The sequence below is a fragment of the Sminthopsis crassicaudata genome, chromosome 2 (assembly GCF_048593235.1).
Source record: "Sminthopsis crassicaudata isolate SCR6 chromosome 2, ASM4859323v1, whole genome shotgun sequence".
Classification (NCBI taxonomy): Eukaryota; Metazoa; Chordata; class Mammalia; order Dasyuromorphia; family Dasyuridae; genus Sminthopsis; species Sminthopsis crassicaudata.
Window position 1 is genome coordinate 39866236 of NC_133618.1, and position 16787 is coordinate 39883022.

The following is a 16787-nucleotide window of genomic DNA, read 5'->3' on the forward strand; positions in this document are numbered from 1 at the left end:
CCGGCCCAACACCCAGCCACACAAATGAAGGGGTCACGAGGGCCATTGAGGTCAGAGGCGGGGATGGGGGCTGGACACATCGGTTCCACAAGTCACCACCCCGTTCTTCTCCAAGGCTCCAGAGAGCCCATTCCCCTTCAAAATGAAGGGAAAATAACCCCCCCAAAAGTAGATATTACCAGTTTTAACCCAACTTTCCAATTTGCCCAAAGTTTTTCCTCCAAAGCTAGCCTCCTGCCTGGTGGGCAAGAAACAGGGAAGGTTCCTGCCAGGAGTGCTGCATCTGCCCCAGGACCCTCAGTGAGGTCCCCCATCTGGGATGGCGAGCCCCATGCTGACCCCTGGATACCCATGCTGCTTTAAGAACCCCCTCCCCATCTCACTCCCACAGAGCTTCCCTGCCCTGCCTCTCATGCCATTCTGTGCCTTTCCAGGGCAGAGCAAATTGATGGGCTAAACTCATCAGTGCTGTTGGGGGAAAGCAGGGGTGGGGAGCATCTGGCCCATAAGCAGAGGGAGCCCAGGACATCTTGGGTCTGGCCTTGCCAAGCCTCCATAGGGCTTGCCATCCCAGACGGGGAACACAAGTTCAGGGGCTTGCCAGGACTGTGGCCATAACCCAAGCCCAAAGTGCTGCCCGCCTGCCGGCTCTCAGGCAGAGGCAGAACCAAGGCTGGAGTCAGATTTCACCTGGACTTGGAGCACTTTGGGCCCATGGCCTCCTTCTCTGTGAAGAGGCCCAAGTCTCAAGGCCCCAGACCCAGCCTCCTCCAGCTCCCTCGGAGCCCTGCAGCTTCTTGGGACCAAGACAAGCAGCTCGAGGCACCCAGGACTGGCCATCCCGGGACTTCACTTCAGTTTGCTTTCTGTGTTTAGAGGGACAGGGCTGTGAATATCCCCGGCTCCATCTCTGTCTCTGTCTGTCTCTCCTTTCCTCTCTCCTCTCCGTTCTCTTATATTTTTTTCCTCTTTTCTCTTTCTCTCCATCTTTGTGTGTGTGTCTCCTTCTTCCTTTCCCTCTCCCTGTCCTTCTCCTTCTTCCTCTCCCTCTCCCAGATTTTTCCTCTCTTCTCTCTCTCTCATTCTTCCCTCTCTCCTTTCCCTTCTCTTATATCTTTTCCTTTCTTCTCTCTCATTCTTTCTCTTTTTCTCTGTGTGTTTCTCTGTGTCTCTGTCTCTGTCTCCTTCCTCTCCCCTTCTCCCCCTCCTCTCTGTTTCTCCCCCCATCTCTCCCTCATTGTCTCCCTGCCCCCCCTTTGAGCTGTTTTGGTTCTCTACAGTTGAGGAAGAAGAGTCCCACAGCACAGAACCAATAGTCTCACCAAGCATAAAGCGGGCCTCTCTTAGTAGAGGAGTCTCTGTTACATCCAACCTTGAGGAGCGGCACTTACGAGCAATCGAGTCTCGAAATATCCAAAGTGAAGAAGAGGAAGAGGACAACTTAGACCGATTTTTCTCCCATGGTAAGTACCCTAGCTCCGGGGGAGGGGTCCAATTCACATAGAAGCGGGGGCCATTAAACCATATATATATATATATATGTAAACCATGTGGGCCATGTGTTGCCTCATTTTACAACATAAAATTACTCATACTTTGTTATATTTTTATTTATCTTTGTGCAATGTTTTCCAATTACACTTTAATCTGGCTCAGGGGCACTTGGGGGTGTTGTGGGCTGCCATATTTGGCACCTGTGCTCTTGCTCCTTGGGGCCAGTTCAGTCCAGCCAGGGGCAGCCCGAGGCCCGACCACAGAACAGGGGTTACTGATTCCTCCCAGGAGATTTGTATCTTAATAGGAGGCAAAGACTCAAGCAAAGCATTTCTAATAGCACCATTTCAAATATTCATTCAATGCTTTTTTTGGAGAGACTAGCCTTAAAGCCCTGTGCAATCCCATGAAAGTGTATTTCTATACATAGAGCAGAGTGTTGTCTCTCTATATAAATAGTGTTTGCTGGGAGAATGTGGTGAAAAATCTGACTTAGGAGCCCACGCGTCCCTTCTGAGGAGGTTCAGGGACTTCCCTATGCTGGGCTCCCTCCACACTATTGGCATAAAGCAGGGCTCTCACAAGAATAAGATAAGGCCCTGCCAGGGTAATCCCCTAAGCCTCCTGCCTGCCAGTCCTTCTTTTCTTCCTTGGACTACTGGCACTGCCCTTCCTCCCTGCTTCCTTCTCCCCTGTCACCACCTTGAGGCAGCATTTCTATTTTCCTTTCCCTATTACATCAAAGTGTTGGTAATCAGAGACCTGATTCAAATCCCACCCCTGCTCCTTACTCCTTGGGTGATATTAGGCAAATCATTCTGTCTCTCTGAGCCTTAGTTTCCTGCTCTGTAACAAAAAGTGAGAGGGGTGGATTAAATAGACTCTGAAGCTCTAAATCAGTACAGAGGCTGACTCTTGACTAAACTCCTCCCAGAGAGGATATGCCCTTCCCATTCATGTCCCTCCGGGTAAATTCTGTGTAACGTGTGTGTGTGTGTGTGTGTGTGTGTGTGTGTGTGTGTTTAAGGAGCTGAAAAACCCCAGAGTGCCAGTGAGACCCGCTCTGTGGAGGAAGTTGGAGAAATCGACAACAACCCGGTGAGCAGGTGCATCGCTCGCTACCTGGGCATTTCCACTTCTCCTGACAGCCAAATAGCCAAGCACCGGAGAGGGATTGCCATCATAGTCCACGGCTCACCATTGTCAGGTACGAAAACTGGTGTTAATTGGGCAGTCCGCACCAGGAGCTTCGGTCATAAGGAAGGGATAGGAGAGCCTGGCCTGGCTGCGGGAGCCCTCCTAGGGAGTGGGTGCCCTAGCCCCACAATCCCTTCTCATGGGCCAAGGGTCTGGAAGAATCCACCTGCCATCCCCAGAGAGTTTGACCTAGACATGGACACACCTGTTGGGTGACCCACATGTTAGTGGGGCACTCCTGAGCTTCCCTGGGCCTCCATCCTTGTTTCTTTGATACCAAAGATAGAGGGGCATCTAGGTGGTACAGTGGACTCTATCCACCAGCCCTAAGGACTTGAGTTCAAATCTAACCTCAGACACTTAACACTTGCTGGCTATGTGACCCTGGGCAAGTCACTTAACCCCAGTTGCCTCAGTAAAATAAATAAAAAGATACCAAAGGCAGATTAGATTGATAGGAAAGTTACTGAATTTGCAATCAGAAGATCTGATTTCATCTCAGTCCGGGCTCTGCCCCATTACCTCGCCATGTGAACCTTGGATAAATGACTTCTCTTCTCTGGGACTGTTTGCACATCTGTGAAATGGGAATAATTACACTTAGCCTACCTGTGTTAGATGGCTGCCGTTGTAGGGTTCTGTGGCAATGATGTCAGTCAGGTACTTTGTGACCCTATAGTACCATGTAAGTTATTATTGAACCTGATGTCGTCCGCAGTGACTAAAATATGTTTTATATGATTGCACGTGGATAATTTCTATCAAATTACTTAACCTCCTCAGGAAGGAATGAACAAGAGAAAATTTGGAACTCAGAATTTTAAAAAATGAATATGAAACAACTGTTTGGACATGTATACATATATTGTATTTAATTTATATTCTAACATATTTAACATGTATTGGTCAACCTGCCATCTTGGGGGGAGGGGGAGGAGAGGAAAAATTGGAAAAAAAGTTTTGGCAATTGTCAACATTGTAAAATTACCCATGCAAATATCTGGTAAATAAAAACTATTATTATATTTTAAATGAATATGAAAAAATCTTACCTGCAACTAGGAAAAATAAAATTTTTTAAAAGAAGCTGATGAAAGCATAAATATATAAGGGGAGAAAATGATATTGTAGGATTCTTGTTTAGGTTTGTTGTTTTTTTTTTTTTTTTAAACCTCTAAGGAAACCAGTTATGGAACTATACTCCCACCCAAAGGTAAGATCCTATCATGGCAGAAAATCAGCTCTACCTAATGTCTTTTTAGTCAATTTCTTCTCAAAAGACATCAGAAAAACGACCAGCTACCACCAGAAAACCCCTAAATTATCATCCCTTCCCCCTTAAAGCCTCTGACCCTCCACAGGTAAGACCGCTACCTGCAACAACCTCGCCAAATACTACAATGCTGCCTATCTGACCCTCGATTCCATTGTGTTGGATGCTCTGTCGGATTCAAACAGCATTCCTGGGCTCCGGGCCCGGGAGCTCTGCATGAGGGCAACCACCGAGCAGAGCATCCGAGATGTGGAGGAGTCGGTGAAGGAAGCTGGTGAGTTCTGAGGGGACTGAGCAGCGCCCCCCCCAGCTTAAGGTCCTCCCCACGGCCCTATTCCCGGCACTCTCGCTGCCTGTGAAAATGCCCAGGATGGAGGGAGGAGGGTCGTTCCTGGAGCAGGGGGCTCGCAACAGACACAATCCTCCCAGAACTTCACTTCTCAGATTTCCTTTTGGAAACAAGCAGACTGGGCATTCTCAAAGGCCAAAAAGGTGCCCTAGAGAAGTGAGCATTACAGCAGAATGTTCCGCTCTCCTTTCCCAATGGACAGGGCACCTGAAGTCCACCAGTGTGCCTTCAAAGAGTTTAACGATAACAAAGTTCATTGCAAAGAGGAGAACAAGTTCTATAGCTTATCTCAGCCTGAAATCACTTCTAGGTGGACTTTATACCCAGAGTCTTTCTCTGGTATCCATGTCCCAGTAAAGAGAGTTGTAACATGCTTAAAGCTTTGGAAAGGAAACTCATCTCCAATTGTATCAGGCTGCATGCCCCAAAAGGCTTGAAGCCTTGATAATTTTAAGATTATAAATGCCACAGGCTTACAAAAAATAAAATGTAAAATTCTTGATTTAACTTTTAAAAATACTGACATATTTCTCATTAAAGTAATTTTGAAAAATTGAAAATTGGTTTAAAAAAACCCACCAATTTTCCTTCACAAGGATTTTGCTTGTAATCCTAGCCTTAAAAGTATCAAAAGTATGAGTTTTTCATGTCCACGTAACAGTTTTGATGGGACTCCTCAAGAAAAAGTCTAATGGAGGGAGAGCAGGTGACTAAGGTAGCCATGTAAGAAGACCATTTCTTCTCATTACTTCTGGTCCACTGTTCTGAGAAATTGTCATCCAGAAACCGTCCCGTGCACAATGCAAAATGTCAGGATGCTCCCTTTTGTTATAATTAAAAATTTATTCTTCAGAATTCACAAAACTAAATGATATAAAATGAATTTGAGGAATAATTAAACTTTCAGGTGATTAAAAAAAATTACATTTCTACATCAGACATTATTAAAACTTAAAACTGCACAGAAACATTAGGGGCAAACTGCAGAAAGTTTTTGAAATTCTATGGTTTTCTTGGCAGAACAGGGAGCTTGGACATTTAGCTTCTGGCCTAGGTTTCACCACATGACCTCATCTTGGGTCATTCATTTACATTCTTCTAACTACTTTCCAGAGTCATGAGTACAGACAGGCTTTGCATTCCCTGATTATTAATCTTTTTTAATGACATTAGTTTCCTTCAAGGCTCCTCTGCTGTCATTATATGACTTCACAAATGTGTCTCTTCCCTGCATTTCCCATTGCCGTGTAGCCATGGTTACAGAGAGTTCACTGGCACAAACATCCATAGGATTGTCAAGAGTAAGCACCGAGAATTTGGCCAAGCATACTTCAGAAGCAACTCTGGCCTCCCCTGATAACCGGACGGCCCCCTCCAAGGGCCTTCGGGGAAGCGTAATTATGAACGCCAAGACCAAATCAGACAGCCATGGTTCTGGGTCCCAAAAACAACATCATCAGTTGCATCAATCGGAAACATCGGGATCACAGGTAAAAATTTGGTCCCTCCCAAAGAAAGCTCAGTATTCTCTCAATCTTCCCCCTAAGTAGTCCTGGCAATCAGGTCAATATGTGTAGCTTTCTCCACTGCACAAGAGCTTGAGTCCATTCTATCCCAGATACATCAGCAGATGACCCTGGGACTGAGTCTCACCCTAAAAAACCCTTCTTTCTGCCATCGTGGTCTCTTATGGCTGCCACATGCTTCCCTTCCTCAAGTGACTTGAGGACTTACATCTTTATGCCTTTTGTGCATTTGAGATGTAGTACCTGCTCACCACTGGATTTTTCTGATTTTGAGAAACTGCTGTATTAACCTTTTTATGCTCCTTAAACCTAGAGCAAGGCCCTGGTGAAAGAGAGAGGGCAAATTGGGAGGGAATTTCAGGAGCTCCATAATATTTTGTATAGAGCACCCCAAATTCTCCATGTCACCTTTAGCTTCCTGAGGGTCTGGAAGTCAATCAGTCGTCAATTATATTAGGTACTTCCTATGTACTATGCTAAGGGCTGGAGCTACAAAGACTGACAATGGACCACTGAGCTCAGTTCAGAAAAACCAAGTGAGCACATCCCAAAGGAAAAAGGCCATCCTCGGCTATAGTAGCATTGAAAATCCATTCCTCTAAGAGCTTTTAAGTTTAAAAGTACAGCTTCTTTAAAGATGAAACTTAAAACTTTCGTTGATATTTTTACATTTTATTACATATTACAATTTATTTTTGCATTGATAGCTATTTGATGTACATTTTATTACATGCCTAATATGTTTAGAGCTCTGCAGTCAGCATTGAAGGACAAAGAGAATGTAGATAAGACATAATCCCTGCCTTTAGGGACCCAACAGGCAAGCAAGTAGCTACCAAAAATAAAAAATGCTCACAATGCCTCAGTTTAAACATTGTGTGCCTTTGTTCCAAGTTCTAAGGACTATGGGTGGGGTGTCCTCCAGAAATAGGCCGTTCTTTGTGTTGAAGAGAAACATCCCATTTTATTTAAGGATTAATACCAAGGTATTAGACATTGGAGACATTCTAGTCTCTAGTTTTAAGTTATCCACAACTGTCTTTCCAGTTGGAGTTGATAACCTCCTTTAAATTAATTGTAGAAATGGATGCTTCTGTAGATCTTTTCACAGCATTCTGCAGCTAGGGAGTCCCTGGGTAGAGAAAATGAAAGCCCCTCAGACCAGGAAGATTTGTTGTTCTGAGCATGGGAGCTCATTGTTTAATGAGCCTGAGAAACTTGCCCTCCTTCAATGCTGAGGCTGACTGCTCTGGGGATCCCAGAGGAGCAGACCCCTGGGGCTCCCCAGCTGGATCCCTGAAAGGACTGAGGACTAGTTTCCCCCTTCACAGATTCCATCCAGCCCTCTCACCTACACCCCTATTCACCTCCGGCTCATGGGCAGCTCCAGCGAAGGAGACATGGGTTTGTTCAGCACTGTGCTTCCTGATGACTTACTGGTGCAAATCATAGAAGAGAGGATCCAGGTAAAGGCCCTCCGCTCTGGCCACACCAGAGGCATACCTTCCCCATGTCCCCAAACGTGAGTCTGGAAGAATTCGGATGATGTCTCAGCCCCTAGCTGGGCAACACTGGGCATGAGGCAGGTCGTAATAGCAGCACCCTCCCAGGGCTATGGTGGGTAACCTGAGGTAAAGTGTGTAAAGCTCTTAGCCTGGTCCTGGCACAGAGTAGGTGCCGAATAAATGCTGGTTTCCTCCCTCCTTCCTTTTCTTCTTCTCTCCTCCTTTCCTTTCCCTCTCTTCTTTCCTTTCTTTCTTTCCTTCTTCCTTCCTTCCTTCCTTCCTTTCCTTCCTTTTTTTCCTTCCTTCCTTTCTTCCTTCCTTCCTCCCTCCTTCCCTCCATGTTAGTCCAGTCCACCATTTCCCAACTAGAATTGAAAATTCAGAACATTTGAACTAGAAGTTCATAATCCTTACATGCTTTGTAGACTGTGTAGATTTGAGTAACAGGAGGTGTTCTGTACCCCCAAACCCTAAAAGTCCAGGCCTTAGCTCTTTGATACCTCCTTCAGGTCCTTAGCTTTCTAGAATTCCCAAATAATAAGGATAATTCCTATTTTAAAAGCACTTTAGTTTTTTTTCAAATGCTCTTCTCATGACGACCTTTTTAAAAAAGTAGCACAAATGGGATTATTTATCTGCACTCTAGAGAGGGACCCTCCACTTGTCCAAGTTTACTTGCCTAATAAAAGGCAGAATACATAGAGTTATCCCCAAACCCTCAGCCTCCAGCTGACTTTAAACCATGATAAAGCCAATAGGGAAAATGACAAGGGGCCATTTGGATCTTCCCTTGACTTCTGGTTAACAGTATAACCATTTCAAGTGTTTTAAGGGGGATTTATCACAGAGCCACTCTAGGGAAATCTGTCTGAAAGGGGTGGAGGGAGATTACAGATACAGAGAATATTGTTTTTTAAAGTTGAGACAATGGATTTTCAAATTCCAATTCAGCAAAAATGCGTTAAACATCTCTTCTAAGCAGCACACTGGGTGGGCTCTGGGGCTACAAAAAATGAAAAATAACACAATGAGTGATACAGATGAAAACCCAATATAAGGAAATTACCATCCAATAGTTTTATTACTTTATATCCAATATGTTTATTATAAGGATGTGGACTGTGATGAACTGTCTAGGAGAGAAGACTGAATAGTTTTAGGACGGATCATTTTCAGTAGGTTTGAGTGGAGAGAGGAGGACAGAGAGCAGCAGGGAGGAGCTCTGAACTGGGACTTTGGAGCAAGAGGATTTCTAGAAGTGGATATAGGAAGAAAGGTCATACTGGAGAGGTTCTTTTGGGGATAGGAGGCTCAGAGGCCCTCTCACATCCTCCAAGCCCACTTTGGGTGTGTCTTGCAGATATTTCTTATTTCTCCAGGTAGATGATGTTTCTCCCAAGGCAAATAGAAGTTTCTTGAGGACAGAGACTATTTTGGTTTTTGTCTTTATGTGCCTGACACCTAACATGGTTCCTGCTCCGTGCTCTAAGTGCTCAGACAACTGGAATTAGAGAGCAGGATGGGGTTTGGTCATGGGAAGCAGGCTGGAAAAGTATCTGGGATGGCTGAGTGTGGGATAAAGATTGTGAAAGGCCAAGTGGTCCTCAGCCCTGAAGGTGGAAAAGAGCTAATGGCCACTAAGAACTGTTCTTAGTGGGCTCCTGTCTGGATCTCTCATCTCAGCTCAGCGATTGCTATCGAGGGGTGGTCTTTGATGGAATAGAGACGGTATTCGCCAGGAGTCCGGCCTGTGCCCTCCAGTGCCTGCTTAGAGCCATCAACAACCGGGAACACATCTACTTTGTCAACGTAGCTCAGGATTACAACGTCATGAAGGCCCGGGAGAAAGCCAAAATGGAAAAAATAGGTAAGAGCTCGTGAGGGGAAAAAGGAGGAACTCTCAAGGCAGGAAAAATATTGTTTAGGCTTCCAAAGCCTGAGCGCCTTCTCTCCCCCTCTCCCTCCCTCCTTCCCTCCCCTCTCCCTTCCTCCATTCTTCCCTCTCTCTTTCTCCCTTTCTCTCCCTCCTACCCTCTCTCTTTCCCCCTCTCCTTCTTTCCCTCCTTTTTATCCTCCCTCTTCCTCTCTGTCTCTGTCTCTGTCAGGTGTCAGTTGGAATAGCTTCTGGCACTCAGAAGGGACTTAGTTTTGAATCCAGGCTCTACCATTAATTCGTGATCTTGGACAAAGCCCCTCAGTTCCTTTTAAAATTTTCCTTTGTATTATTCTGCAGTTGACAGATATCAACAGGAATGAATATTTTCCCTTTCCAGATCAGAACAAGAGGACTTTGTATAAAATGGTGGATCTCCTCTCGAGCATTGGTGGATATATTTCAGATTTAGCATCATGCTTCCAACATTGCTCTTGCTTGCCCAGGTTCCCTTCTGAAATTCCTTCTAATCTCTTTCTTTTACTTTTATAAAGATGCAATGACGTTCTTTAGTTCCTTGTCTTCTTTTTTAATGTGATTGTCACCAACTCTCCAGGGTCTCCCCTGGCTTTCCCTCTTCTCCCAAAGCCCTTCAGAGAAAGAGGAGGAGGAAGAGAGTCTTTTCTTTTCCAAGCATCCACACCTTGATGTGTCTAAAAACTTGTGTCCCTTTGGGCACACTTGGTCCATCACCTCTCTGCCAAGAAGTGGGAATCTTGCTGCATCTTCCATCTCTGTAATCACAATCTTGTGTTGCATAGATGCCGGAGCTTAAGTTGTTCACAGTTGTTTTCTTTCATAATCTATGTATAAAACATCATCACTTCATGCTGCATCAGTTCATATAAGTCCTCCCAGAGTTCTCTGACAGTCTAATTCCTATGCCCTAACCACTGTGCCATCCTGGTGGTTAGATGTATTTAAATCAGATTTTCCTTCCATTTCACTGTTTGCCTTGTGATTTCAATTGCACTGACTTTTGAATTTTGTGTGATCAAAATTGTCCATTTTACCTCCTCTTGAGTCTCTCTATTCATTATTTTGCCATGACCTTCCCTTATCCATAGTTGTAAAAGGCATTTTTTCTTTGTTCCTCTGATTTGTTTATGACCATTTATGTTTATATCTAGGCTGTGTATCCATTTGGAACTCAGTGGTATATGTATGAGATATTGGTCTCAATCTAATTTACACCAGTTTGTCACTTAATTTCTTTGGTCCTCAATTTCCTTATCTCTAAAAGAGATTGTTTGATTAAATAAACATAATTTTAGATAGAATTTCTATAATTCTAGTACAAGGTGCTGTGACATTTTCCTCTGGGTGAGACTTGGGAACCCAAGAAGGCTCCATGGAGGAGATGACATTTGAACTAAACCTTGAAAGGTGGGCTGGATTTCTATAGGCACTGGCAAAAATGCAGAGTTGGAAAAATGGAGGATTTTTTTTTTTTTCAGAAAACAAGAGATACTGCCTGACATAGTAGATGGAGCCATAGGTTTGGCATTAGGTGCTTTGTAGGCTTTTATAGCTTCTCCTACATTCATGATCTTGTTGAATATTGTCCATTCTTTAGGCTTGAGTCTAAATGAGTAAAGATTTCTTGGGAGACAGGAGAGATTTCCGGGGTTTAATCCAACAGGCTTAGTTGTTTAGTCTGACCATTTAGGTTGAATCTGCTAGGTCACTGCAGTTTCCAAGTTGGGGGGGGGGGCAGGCAAAGGAGAGAAGGAGAAAGGGAGGGGAGCCTGAGGCCAGAATCCAGATAACTTGGTCAAAGATTAAAGCCCTCCCCAGCCAGGCCAGCTGCCTGTCAGCTTGGAGGGGCTCCAAGCCCTCAGTTGGTATTGTCTTTCCAGGGATTTACAGGTTTCTTCTCTCCCTCAACAGAGCAGGAACAGCAGGAAATGATTGCAAAAGAGAAGGCTCGTCTGCAAAAGATGGATGAGGAGGAGTACGATGCCCTAACGGAGGAAGAGAAGATGATGTTTGACATGGAAATTCTGCAGGCCATTCGCGAGCGGAAAAAAAGGTTTGTGACTCTGAAATGATGAAGGCAGGACAGGGGCGGCCACCCCCAGGGGCCTCTGACTCTAGGCTGGCACTCATCGCTGCCTCGCAGTTCATGGAGGATTCTCAGGGCCTGTAACACCCCCAACCCCATCCCACTGCATCCTCCTTTCTCTCCCCTGTTCACGCTCTATCCTTCCTGCAGCCAGCAGCAAGAGCGGGGCTAACAGGACCCTCGGCCTACAGGGAACAAGTGCAGAGCCTGGCAAGGAGAGCCCCCCAATCCAGCCTGGGTCACAGATCAACAAGGGCTTGCATTCCCCAAGCCCCAGGCTGGTGTGTCTCCTCCTGGGCCACCCCCTCTCTTCCAGCCCTGGGGAAGAAACCGCAGCAGGGGGTAGCCCTGGTAGGGAACTTTGTGAACATTATCTCCTTAATTCTCACAGCCCTAGGAGGAGGCACTGTTATTTTCCCTATTTCACACTGGAGGAAGTGGAGGGTGTTATCCTGGTAGGATCATACAGTAAGTTTCCAGACAGAATTCAGACTCGCGTTCCAAGTTCAGTTTCCTGCTTCCAGGTTGTAGCCATTTTCCCCCAGGACCATCAAATGGCTGAATGTTCAAACTCTGAGAGTCACAGAGTAGTTGATTGCAGATTCCTGGCTTAGTTGGACCAGCCAGCCCCTCATGCCTTCTGAGGAAGATAGTGGCTCTCTTGCTAAGCCAGACAAGAGAAAGGATAGAGAAAATTTCCTCTAACCATCATTTGGCACCTGATTTGAGATTTCTTGTCTTAGAAATTTGCCTGGAGCCCTGAGAAGTAGAGGGCTATACCCAATCAGACAGGAGACTCTAATCTTGGACCCCCTCATTCAGTGTTCTAACTGCTATGGCCCTCTGTCTTGCATTCATCCTGTCTATGTTTTGTGCATTTGTGATCATGGGTTTTACACTGGTTCTTTGCTTGGATTTTGTATATTATGTATTTGGGGATATTTTGTGACTTTTTGTGACATCAGACCTATGCTGTACTTAATTTAGCAGATTTTTTTCTCTTTCTCCTCCTGCCACCTTTCTTTTTGCAGTTTAAAGTCCTTTTGATTAAATTTGTACAATATTAGCCAAATATGTTCCTTTTTTGAATAATATTTTTTCAAATTGCACATAGAAACAATTTTTGTATTTGTTTTTTTTCAAATTTTGAGCTCCAAATTCTCTCCCTCCTTTCCTCTATTCACCCCTCTTTGAGATGATAAACAATCTAAGTAATCTATGGGTCATCATTTAAAACATATGTCCAAATTCATCATGCTGTGAAAGAAAACTTAGATCAAGAAAGAAAAACACCGTAAAAAAAATAAAACCGTATGCTTTGATCTGTATTCAGACTCCAACAGTTCTTTCTCTGGAGGTAGATAGCTCGTATCATCATGAGTCCTTTGGTTTGTCCTGGATCATTGTATTGTTGAGAATAGCTAAGTCATTCGCAAGTGATCCTCATACAATATTGCTGTTACTGTGCACTACATCTCCTGCTTCTCTTCATTTCACTTGTTATCGGTTCGTGTAATTCTTTTCAGATTTTTCTGAAATCATCTTGCTCTTTGTTTCTTATGGCACAATAATTTTCCATCACAGTTATAATGATTTCTTCAACCATTCCCCAGCTGACAAAGTATCCCTTCAGTTTCCAAATCTTTAACTTTACAAAAAGAGCTGCCATGAATATTTTTGTACACATGGATCCTTTTCCTTTGATCCATTCCAGAAACAGACCCAGGAGTGGTATTGCCAGATCAAAGGATATACACAGTCTTATAGGCCTTTGGGCATGGTTCTAAATTGTTCTTCAGAGTGGTTGGATTAGTTCACAATTCCACCAATGATGCCCAAAAACATTTCTTGAGTGCCTTTATTAGGTACGCTCCATTCTTGGCCTGCAGTCCATCATTCCCATATTTTAAGCTCTGATTCAGAAACCCAAATCCCATTCTCAGACATCCTCTTCTCATCCATCTGTTCTTGGTTTACTTCATAGAATTGCTTTCTTTTATGCATTCTTTGCCTTCAGTGAGCAGCAGTGATTAAAATACCATCTGGTCTCTATGGTCTTCAAATTCTCACCCAAGAGTCTTTAAGTATTCAGCAAGGTTTTCTAGGTTCCTCCAGGAAAGAACATTTGTTCCCCTGTAAATCTCAAGTGAACAGTATGTGTTTAAATGCTTTAAGGAGTATGAGGATATTCTCTCTAACCCTTGGAATCCAGCCCCATTCCATCCCCAAAGTAACCAAGCAGCTGCCTCAGTGAGCACTCAATCAGGATGCTGACCACGACTACTTCACCCTTCTCCCTTGACTCGCCATGGGATGATCCTTCATCCATCTGCCTCTGTGAGCATCCTTGGAAGACGAGCAGCTGCTTCCTCCATCTCCCTCCAATTTCCTCCATCTCTCTCCATCTCCTTCCATCTCCCTCCATCTCCCTCCACTTCCCTCCACTTGCCAGACCTTCAGCATCTTTCTCCTCCTTCCCCTCTCTAGCCTTCTGACATAGGTCAATTTCTTATCTGCATCTTCCTCTTTTTTCCTATAGGGAAGTTCCTCCTTCAGCTTATTTGGTTTGGGGGGCTTTGGGAAGAACACTTTATCGTCCCCCAAAACCTAGAAAAGGGAGAGGCAGTCTTACTCTCCTTCACCTTATGTTCTAGCAGGGAAAGCAGTCTGTACTTTAAACAGAAAAAGAAAGGATATTTTATCAAGCACGTACTATGTCCCAGACACACTATGCGCTTTACAATATTAACTCATTTGATCCTCACAACACTCTGGGAGGTGGAGACTGCTGTTATCCCCATTTTGCAGACAGACTCACCAAGGTCACCCAGCTAATCAATGTCTGGGGCCAAGTTTGAACCCGGGTCTTCCTACGTCCAGACCCAGTGGGGCTCTCAGGTGCCCCTCGATACCCTTAGATGTGGCAGAAATACAAGTGTTGCACACACCAAGGAAATCACTGTAACTTCTCCCTGCTTTCTGTTCTCAAGGTGATCTCAGGTTGCCTCATTAACACCCTGAGAAATGAATGGTGGCTGCCAGTCTGCATTGGTAAATAGCCCCCGTACCTGGGTTAGCCATTAAATTTTCTGGTCCTCAGTTTTATCTGTGAAATAGGAGGGATGGGCGCAATGGCCGCTAAACCTAATTTCCTGTTTCTCCACTCCTTCCATTCATGGGATTCCTCCTGCTCAAATTCTGTCTCTGGCCTCCTCTGTGAGTTCAAAGCCTCCCCACAAGTACCCCACAATTTTTCCTTTCCTGCCCTACAACCTCAGCCTTTCGAAGCCAGAAGTAGAAAAATCAGAGCACCTGGTCTCACACCCAAATCTTGTGATCTTGAGAAAGAAATGTAACCTCTGCAGCCTATTTCCTTCTCTGCAAAATGAGGGAGCCTTCCCAGACCATTTCTAAGTTCTCTGACAATTCCTAATCCTGTGTGCCCTTTGCTATGGGTACATTTAGATTTAGAGAATGTTCATTTAATTGAATTGAACATACCTCTTCATTACATTTTCAAACTTTAAGAAGGGCATATATTATAAATGGATTCAGTTATTCAGTAAAAAAAATAAAAGAACAAATGGAGAAGTAGATTTGAAAGCTAATAATTTGCCACAGATAAGAAACATTTTTAAAAATTAGACACATATTAAGGAATGGAACAAAAACTATTATTTCAGGCAACTCTGAAAAATCAGGAGCCACAATCATGATGTCAGATAAGGTAGCAATAAAAATTTATGCTTTCAAATGTGATGAATGAAAATCCCAAGAGACTGAGTTTGAATAATTATTAATTAACTTATAGAGTAGCTAGGTGGTGCAGTGGATAGAGCACAGAGTTCAAATCTGGCCTCAGACATTTAATACTTCCTAGCTGTGTGACCCTGGGCAAGTCACTTAACCCCAACTGCCTCAGGAGAAATAACTAAGTAAATAAATGACCAACTTACTCATTAGGCTAGCCAATTATCAATAAATTGATAATCATTGTTCTCTCTTGATAATCAAAGATAATCAATAGAGATCCCTGGATGCTTAAATAACTCTAGAAAAGTGAGTGCTCTACCAGGCAAAAATCCACCCTAATTGGTGAACAATTAATGGAGGGGGGACTTTCAAATGAAGAGAAGACTTAAAAATCTTCAGCTGAGAACATGGCCTGATAGTGAGACTCAGCTACCTCCAGCAATCTGAACAAAGGAACCCATCTCTATGTAAACCACTCTGGTTAATTTTCTCATTCATAAACTGGGTTCCCCTGGATGCAGATAGAGGGAAATAATGATGGGGACCCAGTGTTTAGGTCTGGATTCTGCTTACACTATAAACAGAAGTAAATGTCCCTAATTGACTGATATTTGCCCAAGATTGTAGAGCACATACCCCATGGATTAGGTCAACCTCATCTATCGGTCCTGTCCTTCAGAAATTGGTTAGGTGACTTACCAGAGCTGGTCCCTCAATGAGGAAATAGAAAGGAAAAATACCTAAAAGAAAATCCCTAAAAGAAAAGTAAGGTGAAAAGAACACACTAATAAAAATTTTTAATATTTGTTTTTTAGGAATATTAAATAAATAAATGCAATAAATGGTGTCACTCTGTAAAGGCCATCTCATGACTAGCTGCAGGCTATTGCCAGATTGGCACATGCAGGGTACCAATCAAGGCTGGTGGGGCCAGCTCATATAGACAAAGGGAGTCTCCTTTCTCTCTCTCTCTCTCTCTCTCTCTCTCTCTCTCTCTCTCTCTCTCTCTCTCTCTCTCTCTCTCTCTCTCTCTCTCTTTTTTGAGGCTGGGGTTAAGTGACTTGCCCAGGGTCACACAGCTAGGAAGTGTTAAGTATCTGAGACAGATTTGAACTCAGGTCCTCCTGAATTCAAGGCTGGTGCTCTATCCACTGCACCACCTAGCTGTCCCCAGGAGTCTCCTTTCTAAGGGAGGATGGAGCCTGAGGTCAGAAGCCAGAGCAAATATTCTTTTATTCTTTATATTCTTTTAAATATTCTTATATTCTTTTAAATAAGTCCCTGATATCAACTTGTTTCTGGATACAGGATTCTTCTACTTTCCATTCTTAAGCAAGTGAGATCCTCATTCTATTTTGTCTTTCATATTTTCAAGGGGTGTGAAGGTTGGGGATTTTCAGTGCTTAGATTTAGAGAAGGAAGAAATCTCATGCAACTCCATGAATTTTACATCATTTTCTTTCCTTTCTTCCTCCCTCCCTCTCTTCTTTATCCCTCCTTCTTCCTTTCTCTCTCTATCCCTCTCACCCTTCATCCTTCCTTCCTTCTTTCCTTTTCTTTTTTCCTCCCTTCTTTTGTTTCTTTATTGCTCCTTCTCTCCTTCCTCTCTTTCCTCCTTCTCTCCTCCCTTCTTCCCTTCCTTCCTTCCTTTCTTCATTTCCTTCCTTCCCTCTTTCCTATTGGGAGCTGACA

At 43.9% G+C, this 16787-nt stretch overlaps 1 protein-coding gene across 1 annotated transcript in view; it reads left to right on the forward strand.

Moving 5' to 3' along the window:
- HYDIN (HYDIN axonemal central pair apparatus protein) overlaps window positions 1-16787 on the forward strand; it is a 414007-nt gene that overhangs the window by 295250 nt on the left and 101970 nt on the right. The window contains 7 exon segments of the mRNA XM_074285934.1: window positions 1281-1463; window positions 2522-2701; window positions 4053-4238; window positions 5565-5803; window positions 7171-7305; window positions 9028-9211; window positions 11168-11309. Coding sequence (XP_074142035.1) covers window positions 1281-1463; window positions 2522-2701; window positions 4053-4238; window positions 5565-5803; window positions 7171-7305; window positions 9028-9211; window positions 11168-11309 — 1249 coding nt within the window.